The sequence below is a fragment of the Macrobrachium nipponense genome, chromosome 11 (genome assembly GCF_015104395.2).
Source record: "Macrobrachium nipponense isolate FS-2020 chromosome 11, ASM1510439v2, whole genome shotgun sequence".
NCBI classification, from domain to species: Eukaryota; Metazoa; Arthropoda; class Malacostraca; order Decapoda; family Palaemonidae; genus Macrobrachium; species Macrobrachium nipponense.
Window position 1 is genome coordinate 38219213 of NC_061087.1, and position 20468 is coordinate 38239680.

General features: G+C 41.3%; 1 protein-coding gene across 1 annotated transcript in view; it reads left to right on the top strand.

Annotated features, from left to right (window-relative positions):
* LOC135205406 (sortilin-related receptor-like) overlaps nucleotides 1-20468 on the top strand; it is a 292014-nt gene that overhangs the window by 39333 nt on the left and 232213 nt on the right. Inside the window, 3 exon segments of the mRNA XM_064235930.1 lie at nucleotides 141-302; nucleotides 14942-15099; nucleotides 15385-15469. Coding sequence (XP_064092000.1) covers nucleotides 141-302; nucleotides 14942-15099; nucleotides 15385-15469 — 405 coding nt within the window.

Below are 20468 nucleotides of genomic sequence, written 5' to 3' on the forward strand. Positions count from 1 at the left end.
TGGTAATGTTAAGACACCCTAGTCATCATGTATCTTATAAGTAGGTATGGCGGATATGTTGATATGCTGATGGACTATATGAGAAAAAATACTACCATGGTCATAGTACTTGATTCATTTATTTTCATTTTTTTTTTCAGTTCGTTTTTACAGATGTTGTCAACAAGTATATTTACACCACCTTGAATAATGGCTTGAATGTCACGTCGCACAAGGTTGTATTTTCCCCATCAGAATTGGTTCATCACCCGATTGATCCTGATGTTTTGTTGGTTTATGATACAGAAGACAAAGAACGCAAGGTCAGTATTTTTCTTTAAAAATAGATAAATTTTTATGAAGTTTAAAGCCTTCATACTGGTAGAATGCAACAAACATATATTATTCAAATTTTTTTCCCCAGTAATATTCAGCATCATACTCAGGAAAAATCACTCAGGAGGAGTTTTGAAATAGAATTGTGGGATTGTGATGATATCAGGTTTGTTTTTTTTAAACCCTGCCTTTGGACGGGATATGGGAATGCAGCCTGAATCTGATGATTTCATTCATTCCTTCCCTCTCACATTTTTTATCCCAAATTCCAGTCTTTATGAAGCAGATTTTTTATTGTTTATTTCTGAAGTATATGCTAAAGTGATAAATCACCTGGAATATTTCTTCAGAAAAAAATTTTTTTTTTGTCAGGATAGTCTTCAACTATATTGCATAACTTCTCAAGGCTGAGTTTTCTCGGAAATTATAAAAAAAAAGAAACAAGGAAAATGAAAAAGAAACAATATATTTATTGCATTTTCATTTATATTTTTATTCTTTCATAATTCTTCAGTATAACAAAATAATTACACAAGTTAAATGTAAAACTTTATAACATAACTGGAATTCAAAAGAAAATATAAGAAACAAATTTTTATTAAAAAAAAATCTTGCATTTATGAAAAAATACAATCTGATAAAGTAAAGTCTGGTGACTAACATAGAAGAAAAAATTATGAGGACAAAAATATAATACTTTCAATAGGAAATGTAAAAGGTTTCATTATCACGAAAAGAAAAAGATTCTTGCCTTTATGAAAAAGTAATAGAAAAGGACAAATTGAAATAAAAATGAATTAAACCTTTCCTTCCGTATTACCTATTTCAGCTTTATATATATATTTACCCCTGTACAGAACATGATAAAATAAAATAAATTTTTTCATCTTTTCCTAAAAGTTATCTTTCGTGTGATATATCCTAAAGCAAGGAGTTATACACAGTGCTACATCACACACTAAACAGCAATATCTGCTTTCTTTCCTTAGTCTTTTTCCACTTGCATCTCGATTTCTGCTACAAACTACGCATTGTCTTGTGGGGTTACCATTCTTTTCTGTAGGTGGCACTACGTCTGGGAAATATTGTACCCAACCAAGACGTCCTTTATAAAATAAAAGACTTTCATCTATAGCTACATTTTGTGTAGGCGTGTACATATTTTTGAATTTGTCTATTGATGCTATTATAAAACTTCCAGATTTTGTTGAGCTTTGGGCAAGGATGAGTGGCAGGGTCAAAATCCTCATTATTTGACAAATGCAAATACTACTGCTTTATTTTACAAAATCTGCAATGGGATCTTAGACCAGTATTGGCTTTCCTCAGGTTTCTTTACAATCCCCTGTAACATAATAACACTAAGCAAAATTCTCAGTTCTTCCCGATATGTTGGATGCCATTTCTTTTTCTCAGTTTCTGATTTTCCACTCAACTTTTGTTCGTCATTCATGTTCGTCTCTGTAACAATAATGTATTAAATACTGTCATCAAGAAATGACTCAAAATACTGAATAATATGTATTTTCTTCATCATCTTCAGTATTATATACATGATGAATTATATTATCACCAATAAATGCAGGCTTTGGGGGAGAGAGTGGCTTATCATCTGAAATTATTATTCTTTCTCAGCCTTGGTTATCAGGAATATTATCATCATCTTCATCTGAAGAATCAGAGTATTCTGACATCATACCACCATCAGTTTTGCTCCCTATCACTATCACTCTCACTACTCATTACATGTATATCCAATAAAAAATAAAAGAAAAATCAAAAAAAAACAAAAAGCAAATAGAAAGTCCTGACTGATGATAGGACGCATCCCAAATGGCCAAGTGATGCCAAGATAGCTACAATTTTCCATTAGGAATGCACTTATAATCCATAGAAAATGGCTTGCCTCTTTCTGATGGTGGGAGACTAATATAAACAACAGCCCAGTTTATTTGTAGTTGCTAGGAAAGAGATAACAGAATTTCGAGTATACTCGGGCTTACTGAAGTATGATGGTTATCTTAAACCCGAGAATACACGGGGTTGAGTGGGAAGAGGTTAAGGCAGTCCCAGGTTATTGGCAATCCAGTTTTATTGTGCTCGTCTAGTGCAGAAAGTGCTGATTTCCAGTTGTCGACTCTAGTAATAGAGTATTGGTGCCGCTACATACCTAAAAGAGGGGCCATTAACTGGTTATCGGCACAAAAATCAGGTTATTGGCGCTGATAAACCCCAAAAATCGCCGAATTTCGGTTGTCAGCAATTTTCGCTTGTCAAGTTGTCTGAACAGAACCCCTCACTGATAACTGAGGACTGCCTGTATTGTGTTCATGAATCTCTCAGGCTTCCTGTTATTGGTGAATCTTTTGCATTGGGAAAGCAGGCCTCCTCCATTGAAGTGAATTACTGAGTATGATTTGGGTAAAATTTTATTATATCAAAATTCACATCAGTAAAAGGTTCATTCTTCATAAGTTGCAACTTCAACAAGGTATAGAAGGTTACCTGTTTGTTTTGGAAGTTTTCATAGGTCCGTTACCAGTTGCAAAAAAAAAAAAAAAAAAAAAAAAAAAAAAAATGTTCATCCTGAATACATCTCATTGGAGTTTGGGAGATTGTTGTAGTTTAAACGAGTAAAGTTTCATCATGTTTAGCTATGAAAGCATTATTGATTAACTCTGTCATGGAAAATACGTGGCTTCAACAGATTTCCAAGGGCTTCTTGTTAATATCATTGACTTTTATTTTTTCTCTATTAAAAACAATTATGATTTTGAGAAAGGAATAACATTCTGTGTTTTGTTTGAGACATTTCCTTACAGGACTTAACTGAAAGTTACTATGTTATCAGTGACCGTAGTAGTTATAGAAATCCGTCACCCATTTATTCTGAACTCTGCTGTGGGAAAAAAATAAGTAGAAGATGGTTATGGGCATTAATGCTGTTTAGGAAATGAACAAAGAATCTCCATGGGTAAAGGTAGTTGTGTTTTTTGAGGCAAACGTTCTAGCAAGAAAGTAAGGAAGTTCCTTATATTACTGCGGGATAAAATTAGTGGACATAAAAAAGTTCTCTATAAAGGGTCTGGAGTTGTGTAGTGTATCTTCAGTCAGTACTGTCAGGCCTTGCAATTGCTGTTTAAACACTTGACTTTACGTACTGGGTATACATACTCCCATTAACAATGCCTGTAATATTCTGTAGTATATAGGTTAATAAGTTGTAATTTATTTAATGATTGGTATTGAAAATAATAATGAAAATTCAGGCAAGATTTCCTTTTAAGTGTCCATTGAAAATAATGAGGATTCAAGCAAGATTTTGTTTTAAGGAAGTTTCCAAATTTGGTGATGGGAAGCCATAAATATGCCATAGTTTTCAGCTTTAATTAGCAATCAGCAGCATTCCTATTTTAGCATCTTTTTAAAATGTGAAGCCTTAGACAATCAGTTTAGCAGGTATGTCTTTGAGAAATAAGTTTTATTATTAAGGAGATTGGAAATAATTTATCTGATTTAAAACAGTGTCACAAACAAATTTTTTCTATGAATATTTACTTAGAGAAGTATGTTCATTGAACAATAAAAGAAGGAAACTTCTCAAAACTGTATAATAAAAAGGAAAGTAAAAAAAAGATGGATGTGTGAATCTGGAATATAATAATGATCTTTCCAACTAGCTTGTTTAATTCTCCACTATGGATGAACTTATGGTTGCTGCCATTTCTTTTTAAGCAGAACTGCTAGCTAACGTGCAGGGGCTGTCTAAAAGTGTGAGAGATTGTTCAGCATAAAGTAAGGTTTAGTGGTTAAATCCAAAGTCATGGTAGAATAGTTAGGTTGAAGCACTCCTCTCAATCTCATGTAGTTCCTCACTCATTGGAGGTAGGTGAGGGTGTAATTGAGAAGCTGTCTTTTATGAATATGGATTTGCAGAGCCCTAAGAAAAGCTGTCTTTTATGAATATGGATTTGCAGAGCCCTAAGCATCAGGTTGTTCCTACATATCCAGTAAAGCAGATGATAGTAGTTTGTTACAGAAGTCTAAATCATGGAAAGGTACAGCATGTACTTATCAGTATAAAGGTTATGTCTCAAGACAGGATCCTATTGGATGATGCATCATCCAGTGAGGAAGACAATTCTTATGTTTTTCAAGTACCTCTTGCAGAGCTCTTATAATCCATACAGTCCTTTATCTGTTCTGAAAGGGGGTCAGGGACTTCTCCTTTCTAGCATTTACCAAGTCCCATCTGAAATGAACATCTGGGAAGTTTATTGGAAGCCTGACTGGTTATGGAACTGAGGGGAAAGAATAGCATAAGAAAGAGGATTTTTGTGGTTGCTGGAGGCCTGAGGTGAAATGATGACAAATTGGCTTTATACCCAAGCTCCTGATTAGCCCTTCTGGGAAGAGGAAAGGATACATGAAATTAGAAACCTACAGCTTGTGAAGGTCCACCAAGGATACAGTGCCTATCTGGTCCTTAAGGCCATGTACCTAATCTTAGTTTATCAAAATAGTAGCTTTCTGGCTGTCCACCAACTCCTAACTAGACCTTCTGGATAAAGGAAGGGATCCATGGGATGAGCAACTTACAACTTGTGAAAGTTCACTAAGGATAGAATGCCCACCTGGTCCTTAAGGGCTTGCATCTCATCCTAGATTATAAAAATAGATGCACATTCCAGAGAGAGATCCATCCGCTCAAATTCGGCTACACCACCTTGAGCCTTACCCCCCTCCTGTAGTGGAACATGTTTGACCTCGGCATAATGAAGTTTACAGCTGTGCAAAGAAGATATGAATAAACTGCATGCAAATCTAAGAATACCTTGGCATGTACACAGAAGCAAATTGACATCTTATAAAGCAAAAAATTTAAATACTGGGCCTTTAGTATTTATGCTTGGCTATTATAATTATGAATTATAACAAAACAACCTCATTACAGTCAACCCCCCGACGAATACCGGGATGCATACCACAACTCCCCATGAATAGCTAATCCGTGAGAACTTGAAAGCCATCTGAAAATGTTTACACATTCCTGTTTTGATAGTTCAAACACCAAAAAAACCCTCTAAAAATGCTTACACCCAAGTATTTTAAGAGTTTTTTCATGTAAAATGCATTTGTTCATACACGAAACAAACCTTCGGTCTTAACATTAGGATTGGGATTTACTAGCGCCAAGCTGGAAACCGGTAGAAATAAAATTACACTTGTGAGATCCAGGGACTAATGGCATCTATACCAGGTCACGGGGCATGTATACCCAGAATGCCCACGGCTACCTGTGACCCATCAGTTATTTTCCTACCGCCTTTAAGATAAGACGTGTTACTGTCTATCTCATTTAAAGCCGGTTTTTCAGTTTGCCCGTTCTTTATCCATTTCATTTTTTATTTTTCATTCCTTTTCTTTCTCCAAGTGTGATCAGTGTGTGGTAAGAGTGTATACGTGGTATGATGGAGAATTTTGCCTCAACATCGGGATCGTTTACCGCTTCGAAGAGGAGACAAAGGAAATGCCCAGGAGTCAGTGGCTTTCCATGTTCTAGGTTCCTAACTTCGGTGTCGACGGATCCTCATCCAACGTGTAGTAGGTGCAGGGAAAACGTATGTACGGTTACTAATCCGTGTTCTGTTTGTCGCGGTTGGTCGGTGGAACAGTGGAAGAAGTTCTATGGGAAAAGCCAATACAAAAGAAAGGGGGTGACGCCATCTTTGGATGACCAAACCTTACCGGCTTCTTTTGTATCGGTAATAAACCAGGCTGCTCCATATGTTTCTCCACCTGCTTTTGAATTGTCTCATACCCCTTCGGTTTCTCCTAGCGGTTCTGTATCGGAAACGTCAGGAGGGGCCTTGGGTAATTTTATGAATAATTGCACTCTCCTTTGTTCCCAGCAAGTAGAGGGGGAGATCCGCCATCTTTGTTCCAGGCTCCTGCTACTCAAGCGCATAGGTTAGATGGTACGTGTCAGCGCTAGGCCTACCAGGCGTACCAACCTTGGATGGTCTGCTTGCGCATTATATGACGTCACGGTTCCAGCAGGGTCCGGCAGCGCTGAATGTTCCTCATCCCCCGGGCTTGCAATTTTATGGGAATTAATGCCGCGGCTTCACCATCCCACTCATATTTACAGCGATGCAGAACGTGGGAGGTAGTTTGTCAGCAAACGTGCGGTTGCCAGCAGAAACCTCTCAGTCTCTCCCTACGAGAGGGATGACGTCACAACATACGTCACACTCTGAGATGGCAGGCGTGATGACGTCACAGACCGATTCTCGGCCTTTTTCGCTGCGCCCAGACGCTAATGACGCCTTCTGACCCGTCAATGCAAACTGTAATGCAGAAATTACAGGATATAGAGGAGAGAATGAATAAGAGAGACAAAAAGAAAAAGTGTGATTCGCCTTCTTCGTCTTCTTCCTCTAGTTCGGCGTCATCGCTAAGTCCGATAACGTCACGGCGAGCGCCAGTCAAGCGTTGGAGGAGGATTCGGGAGTTCCTGGCGGATCCTCGGGCCAAGAGGAGAAGAATCAATTCTTCCTCTTCTTCGGACCAAGACTGTCATTTCCAAGTCAGCAAGAAGGTCGGAAAATCAGTGGCTATTAAGCACAAGGTTGGCAGACGAAGCCGTTTGCAAGAGTCCGAACAAGCGAGAGAGGTGACGGCCGGCGAGCTAGCGGCCGAGGCGGAGTTGCCAGTTCGGATCGCAAAACTGCGATACCTCTGGTAAAATCGACGTTGGCGGCGAAAGGTGCAGCAGAGGATGGAATGCAGGTCCCAGTTTCGCCCGTAAGGCCGTTCAAAAATACGTACGAAGGACGATAAGGCTCCTATTAAAAGTACGAAAAATAGAGAGTTGGTAACCTCGGCGGATACGTTCGTGGAAGGCAGTGTCCGTCTGGATAGAAGGCCGAGGCCGGGCTCGCCGACGCTCGAAAAACGATGCCAATGCTAATAGAGACGAACTTACCTCTGTCTTAAGGGAGCCTTCATCTTGGAGATCTAGACGAGATTCTCGCTCTAGATCCGTGAGCAGAGAAAGAGTGAGACGTTCTCGTTCCCCTGCTGACTATCTGGGATCGAGCCAACAGCGGCCAGCAAAGATCAAAGAGACCGCGGCCGTAGGGGCAGGCGGCCGTGGAATTCCCGGGCCGTCTGTCAGAAGATAGAGGCGAGACAACATCCCTCGTGACGGAGAGTGGTACACTAGAGCCGGAGGAAGGAGAAAACCAAGAGTTTCTGGCCTCGTATGCAGAGGTTATTGATTTGATTCGTCAATTCAATAGCCTTTCGGAGAAGACAGAAAGACCGGCCAGTATGCTTCCTCCTGGAATTGACATGGCGTTTGGACTAAAGAGGGATACCAAGGTGTCGTATGAATTGCCTTGTTCGGAGTCATGCGGAATCGGTCTTGCAACACGTAAACGCAAAGATTGAACAGGGGAGGGATAATTCCTTAAGATCTAATAGATCATTTAAATTTATTCCCCCTCCAATGATAAAGCAAAGGAAATATTATACGACACCGAAGGTCCCTTTGTGCTGTCTAGACAAATGAACCCTAATGTTGTAAGGTTAAGGCCTGGATTAACCTTGGATCAGGTTAAAATGGAGTGCCCTTCGATGACGTACCAAGAGGCTGCTACATTAGAAGCAACAGCTTCTTCTGTCTTTCAGGCTGCGTCCTGGTTAGACCTTTGGTCAACAGCAGTGGCGAAAATTGCATCCTCGGAAGCAACAAGGAAAGTAGTGGATGAACCATTGTTCATTAGATTACTACAGTCAGGGTCCAAGGCGATTGCGTACCTGACAACGTAAGTGCCAATGTTTGGGCAAATATCCTGCTAATGGAGAGATGCAGCATTGGCTAGACTAAGCCGCAATGTGGATTTGGATTCCCTGTTAGCAATGAGGAATGGGGATATCTTGGAATTGCAACTACTGTTGCCAGAGGTCATACTGGAAGAGGCGATAGATAGAAGAAGGATGGACACTATCGATAGGTTGGTGCAACAGGCAGTTAGGAAAACGTCTAACAGTCAAACTACTCCTTTGGAGGGAAGACAACAGCAGATGTCTCGAAAGAAGACAGTGAGACATAGCATCCCTAATAGAGTCACAAGACCCTCTTCCCCAAAGAGTATAACTCATCGGCCTTTTCACAATAGAAACAACAGAGGAAGGGGCAATAGGGGAAGAGGGAGAGGCTCAAGAAGATAGGATGGGCGCCTCCCATCACTCGGCCACACCAGTGGGGGGTTTGCCTGGCAAATCACTGGAAGGTGTGGCAGGAACTAGGGGCAGAGCAGTGGGTGGTGGATGTTCTCAGGATCGGGTATTTGATTCCGTTCGAGGTAACCCCGCCCCTGACAGATCAACCATTACCCCACGTCACTTATGCCCACAAATCTCAGAAGGCCACTATTCTGCAGGACGAAGTGAAGAAGTTGATGGAAAAAGGAGCTGTGCAACAAGTATGCAGTCCGACAAAAGGCTTCTACAGCAGGATTTTCCTGGTACCCAAAGCCAACGGGGAGTGGAGGACAGTAATAGACCTGTCAACGCTGAATCTGTTTATAAAGGAAAACCAGTTTCAAGATGGAAACTCCGAAAACGGTTCTACAAGCAGTCAGAATCGGAGACTTTATGCTGACAGTCGATCTAAAGGACGCATACTTTCAGATACCAGTCCATCAGTCTTCAAGGAAATTTCTCCGCTTCAGTCTTGCAGGGAAAGCTTTCGAATTCAAGGTCCTGTGCTTCGGATTGACAACGTCTCCTCAAGTTTTTACAAGAGTGTTCACCCTCGTGTCGGCGTGGGCGCATGCTCAGGGGATCAGGCTAATAAGATATCTGGACGATTGGCTGGTGATAGCAAAGTCCAGGGAGAAATTACTCAGGGACAGGGCGGCCCTCCTGCAGCTTTGTCACAGCCTAGGTATTGTGGTGAATCAGCAGAAGTCGCAGCTGGATCCAAGTCAACGTTTGGAATATCTGGGAATGGTGATAGACACAACACAAGCCAAAGTATTCCCGACAGACCAAAGAGTAGAGAAATGCAAACAAGTGGTGAATGCCTTTCTGGGAAAGCAGACACAGCCAGCAAGACAGTGGCAGGTGGTGCTGGGAATCCTAACCTCCCTGGAGAAGCTAGTACCACAAGGAAGGCTACACCTTCGGTCCCTACAATGGAGGATGAAGGAGTTTTGGTCACCAACAGTAGATCACCCGTACGAGCAAATTCCCTTGTCGGCAGAAGTGAGGAAAGACTTGCTGTGGTGGGTGGACGACGACAATCTGACAGTGGGTGTCCCCCTTCAACAATCCTCCCCAGACCTCTTGCTGTTCTCGGATGCGTCACTAGAAGGCTGGGGAGCCCATATGGAGGAGTTGATGGTGTCAGAAAAATGGAGTTGCAAGGACAGAGAACTCCATATAAACGTGCTGGAGTTGAAAGCAGCTTTCCTGGCTCTACAAGAATTCAGGGAGAGAGTAAAGGGACACTCAGTGGTATTGATGTTCGACAACACCACAGTAGTAGCTTATATAAACAAGCAAGGAGGCCTAGTTTCTCGGCAGTTACATGTGATGACAGTTCAACTTCACCAGTGGGCTATAGAGAACCTGGTAGACATCAAGGCCAGGTATATTCCGGGAAAAAGAAACATAGTGGCCGACAAGTTGAGCCGCAGGGATCAGATTCTGGGAACGGAGTGGTCCCTACACCAACAGGTAGTGGACAGGATGCTCATGTTGTGGGAAGGACCGATCATAGACCTATTCGCAACCAGGTACAACAAAAAGTTGGAAGTGTATTGTTCAGTAGTCCCGGACGCAGAGGCAGTAGCAGAAGATGCGCTACAACACCCCTGGGACAATCTGGACGTGTACGCATTTCCTCCATTTTGTCTAATCCGTCAGGTTCTGAACAGGGTAATGCGGTCTCAGAACCTCAAGATGACCCTGGTAGCCCCGTTATGGCCGAAAGCAGAGTGGTTTCCAGACCTACTGGAACTCCTAGTAGATGTCCAAGAGAGTTTACCTCCATGGAGCAACCTTCTGTGTCAGCCTCACGTGGAGAGGTACCACCAGTCGGTGAAGTCCCTATCGCTTCACGGGTGGAGACTGTCAAGTATCTCCTCCGAGAGCGAGGGTTTTCGCAGAAAGCAGCAACTCAGATGGCAGGTAATATCAGAAAATCATCTGCGACAGTATACCACCAAGGAAAGTGGTCAGCATACTGTGATTGGTGTCGTAGAGGGAACGTGTCTCCACTCGGTACCACTATTCAGCAGTTAGCAGACTTTCTGATATATCTCAGAACAGAAAAAACATATGTCTGTATCTGCAGTGAAGGGGTACAGGGCTGCTCTAGCCTCAGTCTTACGAATGAAAGGAGTGGACATATCGTCTTCATGGGAGTTGGCCATGCTGATGAGGAGCTTTGAACAGTCATGCCCACCAAAGGAGCTAAAAGCCCCAGATTGGGATCTGACCAAGGTACTGAGTAGTCTGACAAAACCCCCCTACGAACCACTAAGGCAGTCCACGGATAGGAGCCTGACCCTGAAGACAGTCTTCTTATTGGCCCTGGCTTCAACCAAAAGGGTGGGGGAGCTAACATGGCCTCTCATATCTCATAAAGCACTCGAGAGGTTGGAGATCAATGGTGTGTGAGTTTGTCCCAGAATTCGTGGCAAAGACCCAAAATCCAACAATAGTAGACGGCAGATTCGACTCCTTTACCATACCTTCCTTGGCAGACTTTGTAGACAACGACAAAGCTGAAATGCTCCTGTGCCCCGTCAGGGCACTAAGGGAGTACTTAAAGAGAACAAGGCACCTCAGGCCGGGGTGCCAGAGGTTGTTCTTAAGTACAGGACGGAACAAGAAGGAAGTGTCCAAGAATACAATATCATTTTGGCTAAGGGAGACGATCAGAGATGCTTATACTGCAGAAGACAGAGGGTCAGATAGCCAGGTGGGAGCTAGAGCTCATGACATCAGGGGTGTGAGTGCTTCCCTGGCATTTAAGAAGAACATGTCTGTGGATAAAATTCTGAAAGCTGGCGTGTGGAAGCGCCAAACAACTTTCACCTCATTTTATTTGAAAGATGTTGCCCATAGATCCTTGGACACCTTTTCCTTGGGTCCAGTGGTGGCGACCCAACAAGTGATATAGTTCATCCAGTGCCCCTGGCGGGTCAGTTTGCGTCTAGTCTAAGATGAAGGTATGAAAGTAGAATGAATGGGATGACTGGTCTTTTTTCTTTACTACTTTCTTCCTACTCCTTTAACTACGGGCAATATGAAGGAGAGTACCGTCATGAGCTGGAACGGACTAGATGCAGGTGAGATGGTCAGCCATACTGTGAAGCTATCTTAGCTGATGATATACTTTTCAGTAGCAACACACCCCTCTGGATAATAAGGAAAAGAGGGGTGAAGGTGGATCCAGTCGCAAGGGACAAGAGTAAACAGTAGAATGGTATCTACACCCAGTGGGAGGAAACCAATAGATCCGCTTATATCTTTGGTCCTAGGTTCATTGTCCATTCTCTTAGAATTTCCCTATATATTCGGAAATGGATAAGGTGGCAAACTCCCAGTCAGTTGTAGAGACTTACCTCCCTCCAATAGTAAGTCTATCCTAATGTTAAGACCGAAGGTTTGTTTCGTGTATGAATAAATACCAAATTTGTAACTAATTTGTATTTTTCATAACTAACAAACCTGAGGTCTTAACAGTTAAAGGCCCACCTCGAACCACCCCTCTAGCAGTCTAAACTGGGTTAGAAATATAACTGATGGGTCACAGGTAGCCGTGGGCATTCTGGGTATACATGCCCCGTGACCTGGTATAGATGCCATTAGTCCCTGGATCTCACAAGTGTAATTTTATTTCTACCGGTTTCCAGCTTGGCGCTAGTAAATCCCAATCCTAATGTTAAGACCTCAGGTTTGTTAGTTATGAAAAATACAAATTAGTTACAAATTTGGTATTTTGTCACGGAATTAGTAATTAGTGACTGGTTACTAAAAATACCACGTACGTATAGGCAAATTTTCCATGAATAATGTGTAATATTACATACATTCTACAGAAAAATCCATGAATAGGTAAAACCATGAATCCAGAACCATAAATAGGTAAGGGTCCACTGAAATTAAAACTGTCTAGCCTGGAAAGGAAAATTAAATTTTTACTAATGTAGTGAAATTGAAATGATTTACTGAAAGTAACTTTGAATAAATAACTGCAGAAGAGAATAGGTTCAGAAGGTTAATAACCCAATACTTAAAAATGTTAATCATGATTCTTAATCATTATAATAGAATAGAATTATTTTAGAAAAGTCTCAGCGCTGCATGTGGAAAGGCAATCCTGTAAATCTGTATTGACTCTGTACCAAGTCCTTCAAAAATAGAGAATGAAGCAGACAGTAGAAGTAGCAGGACAGGGTATACATAGTAAAAGTTTTCTGAATCATGTGTAATATGGGTCTGTTGAGAGTGAGATTTCCATATTCATGGAAGTGAAGTTATGATTTGAGGCTGTAAGTAAAAAATAAAACTGCATATTGCAAGGTAGTGGGACATTCAAAATATCTGAGGCATGTCTAGGTTTTTCAATGCAGCATTAGGCAAATTTGTAAATAAAATATTTGTTGACCAAATTAGATGAAATTCTGTAAATATATACAGTAGCACCTTGTACTTCGAACTTAATCCGTTCCAGAAGGCTGTTCAAAGTATTTGTTTGAAATATGAAACAAATATCCCCATAAGAAATAAAGGGAATCAGGATAATTCATTCCAGACAACCCAAAAAGTCCCCTTTTAAAATTTTTTTTCTATTATTAATGTGTTCAAAAGTTAAATTCAGAGTAAAGTAATGAAGCAGTACATTATATGAAGTAAAATTTTCTAAATTTTATTTTTTCTGTGTATGATTTACGAAACTTTTTGGTAAAAATGGCGTCGGCCGGCTGGGGGATGGAGAGAGGAGAAACAGGAACCCTTTGAGCAAACCAAATTGGTTGCAGTATGCAAAGGTTGATAACAAAATCAATATTATTCCCATATTAGGTACAAAGATAATCAAAGGAATCGATAGTGTATGTGTGTCAGAGAGAGAGAGAGAGAGAGAGAGAGAGAGAGAGAGAGAGAGAGAGAGAGAGAGAGTAATCAGTGTGTTTACACTTGGATCTTAAGTGCAGAAAATAGATTAATTTTGCCACAGAACATCAACTTACTGTTGGCAAACAGCAGACTTTTAAAACAAACATGAGGATTTTGCAAATGCATAAGTAATAAGTCCAGAATGCAAGAAAAGGAAAGAGAGATGAATTAACTTTTCACAAGGAAGCCACTTAAACAAGCAATTGAAGGTATGCAGAAGCTGAAAGCGGTACCAGTTTGTTTATTACAGAGCTTAGTTACTTTTACAGTAGTAAAAATATTGTAAAAAGCAATTGTCACCAGATTGGTATTATACCGTAACAAAAATAAAAGTGATTTGGGCAGATCGAGTGTAAGTGAAAGAATTGGGTGAATAATCATCTCAGATTAGCTGATAAGTCAATGGGAAGCAGAGCCATTCTCTCTCTCTCTCTCTCTCTCTCTCTCTCTCTCTCTCTCTCTGCGCACCGAACACTGACTCGAGAATGTTTTTTTTTTTTTTTGCATATGTTTTCATGTTCTATCATTGTTATAAATTTATTGTGAAATAATATTTAATTTTTTATGTGGATTGGTATTGCTTTTACGTACATATTATAGTAAATATTTAACTGACTTCTCTCCTCAACAATACCACGACACACAACTTATTCATTCATTATTCCTAAAAAAATGTAAATGCTCCCTCCCTCTACCTCAAGTTAGCTGTGTATCACCGCAATGACAAATGATTTTATTAATCATTTGTGCTAAATTTTATTGTGAAAAGCTTTGTTCTTTCATTTACTGTTTTGTTAATATTGTTCAAATATACTGTCTCACTCGCCGCACCGAACACTGGCTCAACTAAGACTTTTTTCTGTAATGCATTTGATTGTTTTCATATTTTATCATTACGTTAAATTAATGGGAAATTCCCTTTTTATGTGAATTGTTATTGCTTTTACATACATACAGTAATATTTTAACTCTCTTCTCCTTCTCTCCTCAACATATTAATGCTCCCTTGTTCAGTCTCAAGTCAGCTGGGAGTGACGTCACTGCGGTTACATACGATTTTATACATCTTTTATGCTAAATGTTATATTGAAAGCTAAATTTTATATTAAATGCTTTATACTTTTTTTTATTTTGTCGAATAATGTTCTCATTAACTATATATTGTAAAGGAAAAAATAAATTTATTACAGTTTAACTTGTAAGACCCAGTGGGCTGTCAAATACAAGTATAAACTAGATAGGGCTAATCAGTCAGTTCGAAGTTCGACAAACGATACAAAATTTTCTCGAAAATTTTGTTCGAAAAACGGGAAGTTTGACATAAGATACATTCGACAAATGAGGTACCACTGTATTTCTTTTTTATTTTTCATGTTTATCTCATAGTCCCATAAATTTGACCTCAAGTGATTAATTGATCTTACAGTTATGGGTTAGTGAGGACTTTGGAGAAACATGGCGAATGATTGGTATTTACGTGAAATCTTATTACTGGTCAGAATTCACAAATCCCCCAACTTTGTACGTGGAAAGGCGAGAACCCTCCGATGTTGCGGCTGTGACAGCCTCCCAAGATCTGTTTCGGTAAGCTCATAGTTCCTGTGCACTACTGTGACCAGTATTTATCTGTTACACTTTGGTATATATTGATGAGCAAATTTTGGAGTGGGTAATTTACATTTCATTGAAGTATACTGTGGAAAAAGAAATTAAGTTTTGAATGCCTCTAGGAATAAAATTATTGAATGCCTCTTTGGAGTATAATTCCTAAGTTGACATTTCTGTTGATGATAGCAAAGCAAGTTTTTCATTGCATGATTACAGTAATTATTTTAGATTCATTGTTATACTTCTATTCTCATATTTTAGAGATCAGTCATCTGTCAAGACCATTATAACTGATGTGGAGGACTTTGAAGTGAAAGATGAGTTTCTCTTTGCCATTAAGAAGGTGGTAAGTAGATTTCCTTTAAACATGCTCTTCTTGTTTTTAGTTTTACTGCCATTATTTATAAAGAGCATGTTTTCCTAGCCTAATCATTCTATTGCAATACACTCCCTGAACACCTGAATTAGCCCTGGTCAATGACCAGCCTGAACTTCATCCCCATTAATTTACTCACAAAGTGGGTATTTTAACTGGCAGTGTTATTCCAGCACATGTGGGAATTGAAGGAAACGAAAAAGCAGATACAGCTGCCAGATTAGCTTGCACTCTTCCATCAACAATGACACATGCCCCAATATTCAGACTGGATAACCTCAATTAAGCCTCTAATATATCAAGACTGGCAGATAGATTGGACATCAGTGCTACAAGCAGAGAAATATAAAAAGCAAAGTTAATTCATTTATGCCATCATCTAAAAAGAAAGAGCTAAAGAAGTGTTACTGACAAGACTACGTACAGGCCATATTACGTTTTCACACGGTCATTTGATGTCAAATCCACATCCAGATCCAATGAAATGTAGTTCATGCTAGACACCAATGTCTGTCCAACACTTATTAGTTAATTGTCCAATTTGGAACCATCAATGAAACTTATATTTTAGAAGCTCAACATTAAAAGGCATTCTTGCTGAAGGCAAAGATTTATATTTAGCCGGAGAAGAACCGTTGTTAGGCTCAGAGGTCTGGATAAATTAATCCTTTATAATAATAATAATAAAATTGTCAGTGTTACCAATGCTGCAGGTAAAATCTTGTCATTTAGTTACCTGAGGTACCGTTGGCAACGCTGTGCAAATACCGGCCGCCAGGGCTTGGAACCCCCAATTGTTATTTGTTCGCTGTGCTGTGCGGATTGTCCCACATCAGGGGAACTTTTGGTCCTTTAGCCCGACCACCATTTAAAGAGTTTTTGAATTTTGGATGTCAGATTATGACTTTGGCCTGTTATTAACGTCTTTTTGCCTGGATCTACGCTTTATTGAGTGGATTTTGGAAGTTCTCTCCCAATTTTGACTTTGTCTCAGTACTTTGGACTTGCTGTGGATAAGATAGAAGATAAAACGTATCCTGCTAATGCCTCCGCTTCTGTTTTGTCTACAGCTTCGACGATTGAGCCTTCTACTGCTGGATTTGTTGGCGCTTATCTGTTCTGCACGTCCTGCAAGTGTAGGATGAGTACCCTCAAACATGATTGACATTTCTCTTTGAATTTTATCTAGTAAGGTTCAGTGTAATATCAGTCAGAGATATGACGAGTGTATGTCTTGGTCAGTAGATCAATTTGGGAATTATATGAAACACTATAAAAACTTAGCATTGAAGAGTAACCACTGATCAGGATCAGCGAGAGGGGTACAAACAGTTGACAAAGAAGCGTTAGAGTTATTCAAGAAGTTAGAGGACATGTTATCATTTTGTATGTCTAGCCTATTTTCTAGCCTGATGAATAAGTTAATTAAGAACATAGATAGTGGTAGTAGTAATATAGTTTATTCTAATCGTTCATTTTCACAACCCCTGCCTGTTCCAGAACCAGCCCTAACAGGTGCCAGGGTTCATGGAGAACCGCAAGCCTCAAAGGTAGGCTATGCCAGCCCCCTGCCGTGGAGCAGGCAGTGTTGGCAGCAGATTTCCCCCTTCCCCCTCAAGGTGTAAGTTCTGAGTTGATGTAAAGTTAGGTCAGATAATGACGATTAGGGATAATAGGTTACGTAGTGTTTAGGAAAAGAAGTGCAGGTTACTTCGGGTTCGGATTCTGTTGAAGTTTCTAGTGTGACGGTTTCGTCTTTGGAGCCTTCTTCAGTTTTGTTTCCTGCTTTGAGTTCTTTGCAACAGGTTTCCAAGTCAGTGGTTGGTCGTTCAGATGTGGTTTCAGGTTTGTCAGGTTCTGAAATGTTGGGTGGTGCTCCTTCGTCTTTGAAGGTTCTTTTTCCTTCTGTGGATAAATTTGGTTCGTCTTGTAATGATGGTAATTCTGGTGATCAGGTTTTCAATTTGGCTCCATGCATATACAGTATGGTAATTATTATTATTGACTAATTCTCTCAATTCAATGCATATTGGCTTATGATAATTCAGTGCAGGAAATATTTAACACAAAACCAAGAATCGAATCTTATGATAATTCAGTACAAAATAAAATTGAACAAGAAATGAGAATCAGATTTGGTCCGACTTCAGCATCGTCAGCATCATTGAATAGTGTTGTCTTGCTGATAACTACGTATAATTATGAAATGCGAACATAATAAATATACATCTTTTCCATGAATTTGTTCTGATGCGAGATACTTACCTCGAACCATTACAGTGGAGATTCCCTGATGTCAATCCGGGTCCGACCAGAAAAAACTGGTTATACGCTGCACCCAGGCCAGGCCTATGCCTTTAGGGGTCGAAGACCATGTTATCCTACTGACCTATCGCCAGTCCTCTGGTCGCAGGAGCGTGCATACGCCCGTGTCTGGCCCATTTCCTTTGTCCTTGTGTGTGCTTTGTGTACGTGTGTTGTGTGTATGTGTGATGTCGGCTTGGGAGCCTCAATGTCGTTGCCCAGGTCCTGAAGGACGGGCTTGTGGAGCTTTTCTCTCGCCCCTTCTAATTGATCTGCATTCTTTGTGTAATTCATGTAGGGGGGCTGCTTGCTCGAAAGCCAACACGTGCGTGGAGTGCTCTTCTTGGCCCTCGTACCAGTGGGATTTGGCTTCCACTAAGAAGAAAAGAAGCCTAAAGCTTCGTCGGTGAAGCTTTCGAGGGAGTCGAGGAGTGGGAGAGGAAGTCTCCCGTTTTCATACATTCAACTTACCTGTCAGATATATACATAGCTATCGACTCCGTCGTTACCGACAGAATTTCAATTTCGCGGCACTCGCTACAGGTAGGTCAGGTGATCTACCGCCTGCTCTGGGTGGCAGGGCTAGGAACTATTCCCGTTTTCTAATCATAATCTCTGTCGCCCGCTGTATCAACATTGTTGTTACTTCCTCCTGACTAGAAATTCGTTTTTTCGCAAAGCTTTTGATCATCTCTCGCTGATATTTGGTGACGTACTTGGATCGTTGTTTGGCATTCGCTATCGTGGACTGTTTTTTGGACTTGGTTTTTGGTTTTTGAATTTGTGAATATGTCTGATTCTAGTGTTAGTTTCAGAGTGTGTGTGAATGAGGGCTGTAAGGTGAGGATTCCGAAAGCTTCGGTAGATCCATCACACTAGTTGTAGGGGGTGTAGAATGGTTGAATGTTCGATTGAGAATACGTGTAATGAGTGTGAGAATCTGAATGCACAAGAGTGGAAGAATCTAACTTCTTACTTGAAGAAGTTAGAGAGAGATAGAGAGAGGAAGGCGGCTTATAAAACCCGCAGTATGTCTGCCTCTCATGATTTACTGTCTAGTCTGTAGCTTCCTCCTATGATGATAATAACCATTCTGTTTCAGCCCGTTCACATCTTGCTAATCCCTCTAGTTTCGCTTCGGAAATAGCAGAAAACTTAGAGCTTCCCTTCAGAAAATGCAGGAAAAAGTCGCAGCATTGGAAGGTAAGGAAAGTGAATGTGGCAGTGATATTAGTGTCCCCAGTGTAGTGGAGGGGGCGTCTGGTCGTCTCTGCGACGCTCCCAGGCCTAGACCTCTTCCAAGCTCCCTGGCCCGGAGGAGAACGGAAAGTCGAAAGAAAAGCCGTACGGGGGTTGTGGAGAATCCCCAACGATCAGGCGTCCCTTCGGCAGAATCGATCGTATCGACTGCCAAAGACCGCTATAGGAAAAGCATCCTTCGAGAGTGCTTTTCGTCGTCGAGTTCGCCTTCGCCGAGGAAAGGAGGATGGGAAGGAGTCGAATCTTTCCCGTCCTTTGAAGAGGAGTAAGAAAGAGCACGAGCTCAATTCGAGTCCCGAGCGCTTCTCAGAAGGAGGAGCACCTTCGGTAATAAAGAGGGCGAGAATACAGTCAGACTCTGGGTCTGGAAGAGATCCTAGAGCGCCTTCCAGATCTCCCTCTCCTATGCGGAAGATTCCTCAACCAAGAAAATTTTGAAAAATATGCAAGAGCAATTAGCCTTGTTAGTAGGAACTCGTTATAAGGAGCCTACTCGTAAGAAGGATGATAGGCTTCCTATTAAAAGATCTAAATACCTATCTCCTGCCAGGCGCGACGCATCCTTCAGGGGAGTTGTCGCACAGGCGGCCATCTCTGGGGGGGGCGGTGCGCTAGACAGGAGAGAGGTAAGAAAGGAAGCTACTCCTGTCAAGAGTAGGGCGCCAACCAGAAGCCAGACTCCGAGTAGGCGCAACGAGCCAGTACAAGATCAAGATCTTCAATCAAGCGCCAAGAGTTACCTGAAGAGGAAGATCCTGTTAGGAGTAGAGCACTTATGAGACGGAAAGCGCCTACTAAACATCAGACACATGCTAAGGATCAAGAGTATTCGGAACGCGTACTCCTACAAGACACCAGGAGTCGTCGGGCCTAGATACCCTCCAGGCGCCAGGAGTATTCTGACTAAATACTCCCTCCCAGGCGCCAGGAGTATTCGGAAGTTATACTCCTCTCAGGCGCCAGGGAGTACTCTGCACTTAATACTCCTCCCGGCGCCAGGATTATTCGGAACTTAATACTCCACCACACGCAGATTTCTGAACAAAATGCGCCTTCTAAAAGCCCGGATAATTCGCGTTTGCGCCTGCAGGCGCCAGGAGTATCAGGCGGTTACTCCTCCCAGGCGCCAGGAGTATTCCGAAGCTTATACTCCTCCCAGGCGCCGGAGTATTCGGAACTAATACTCCTACACGCGACAGGATAATTCTGAACAAAATGCGCCTGATAAAAGCCAGGAGTATTCGAGCGCTTTTGCTGCCGGCTGCCAGGCGCCAGGCGTATTCCAGCGCGTTACTCTCCCACGGCGCCAGGAGTATTCCTGAAGCTGAATAAAACCTCCCAGGTCGCAGGCGCCAGGTACCGGATAACTCTACACGGTCGAACTTAATACTCCTACAACGCGCCA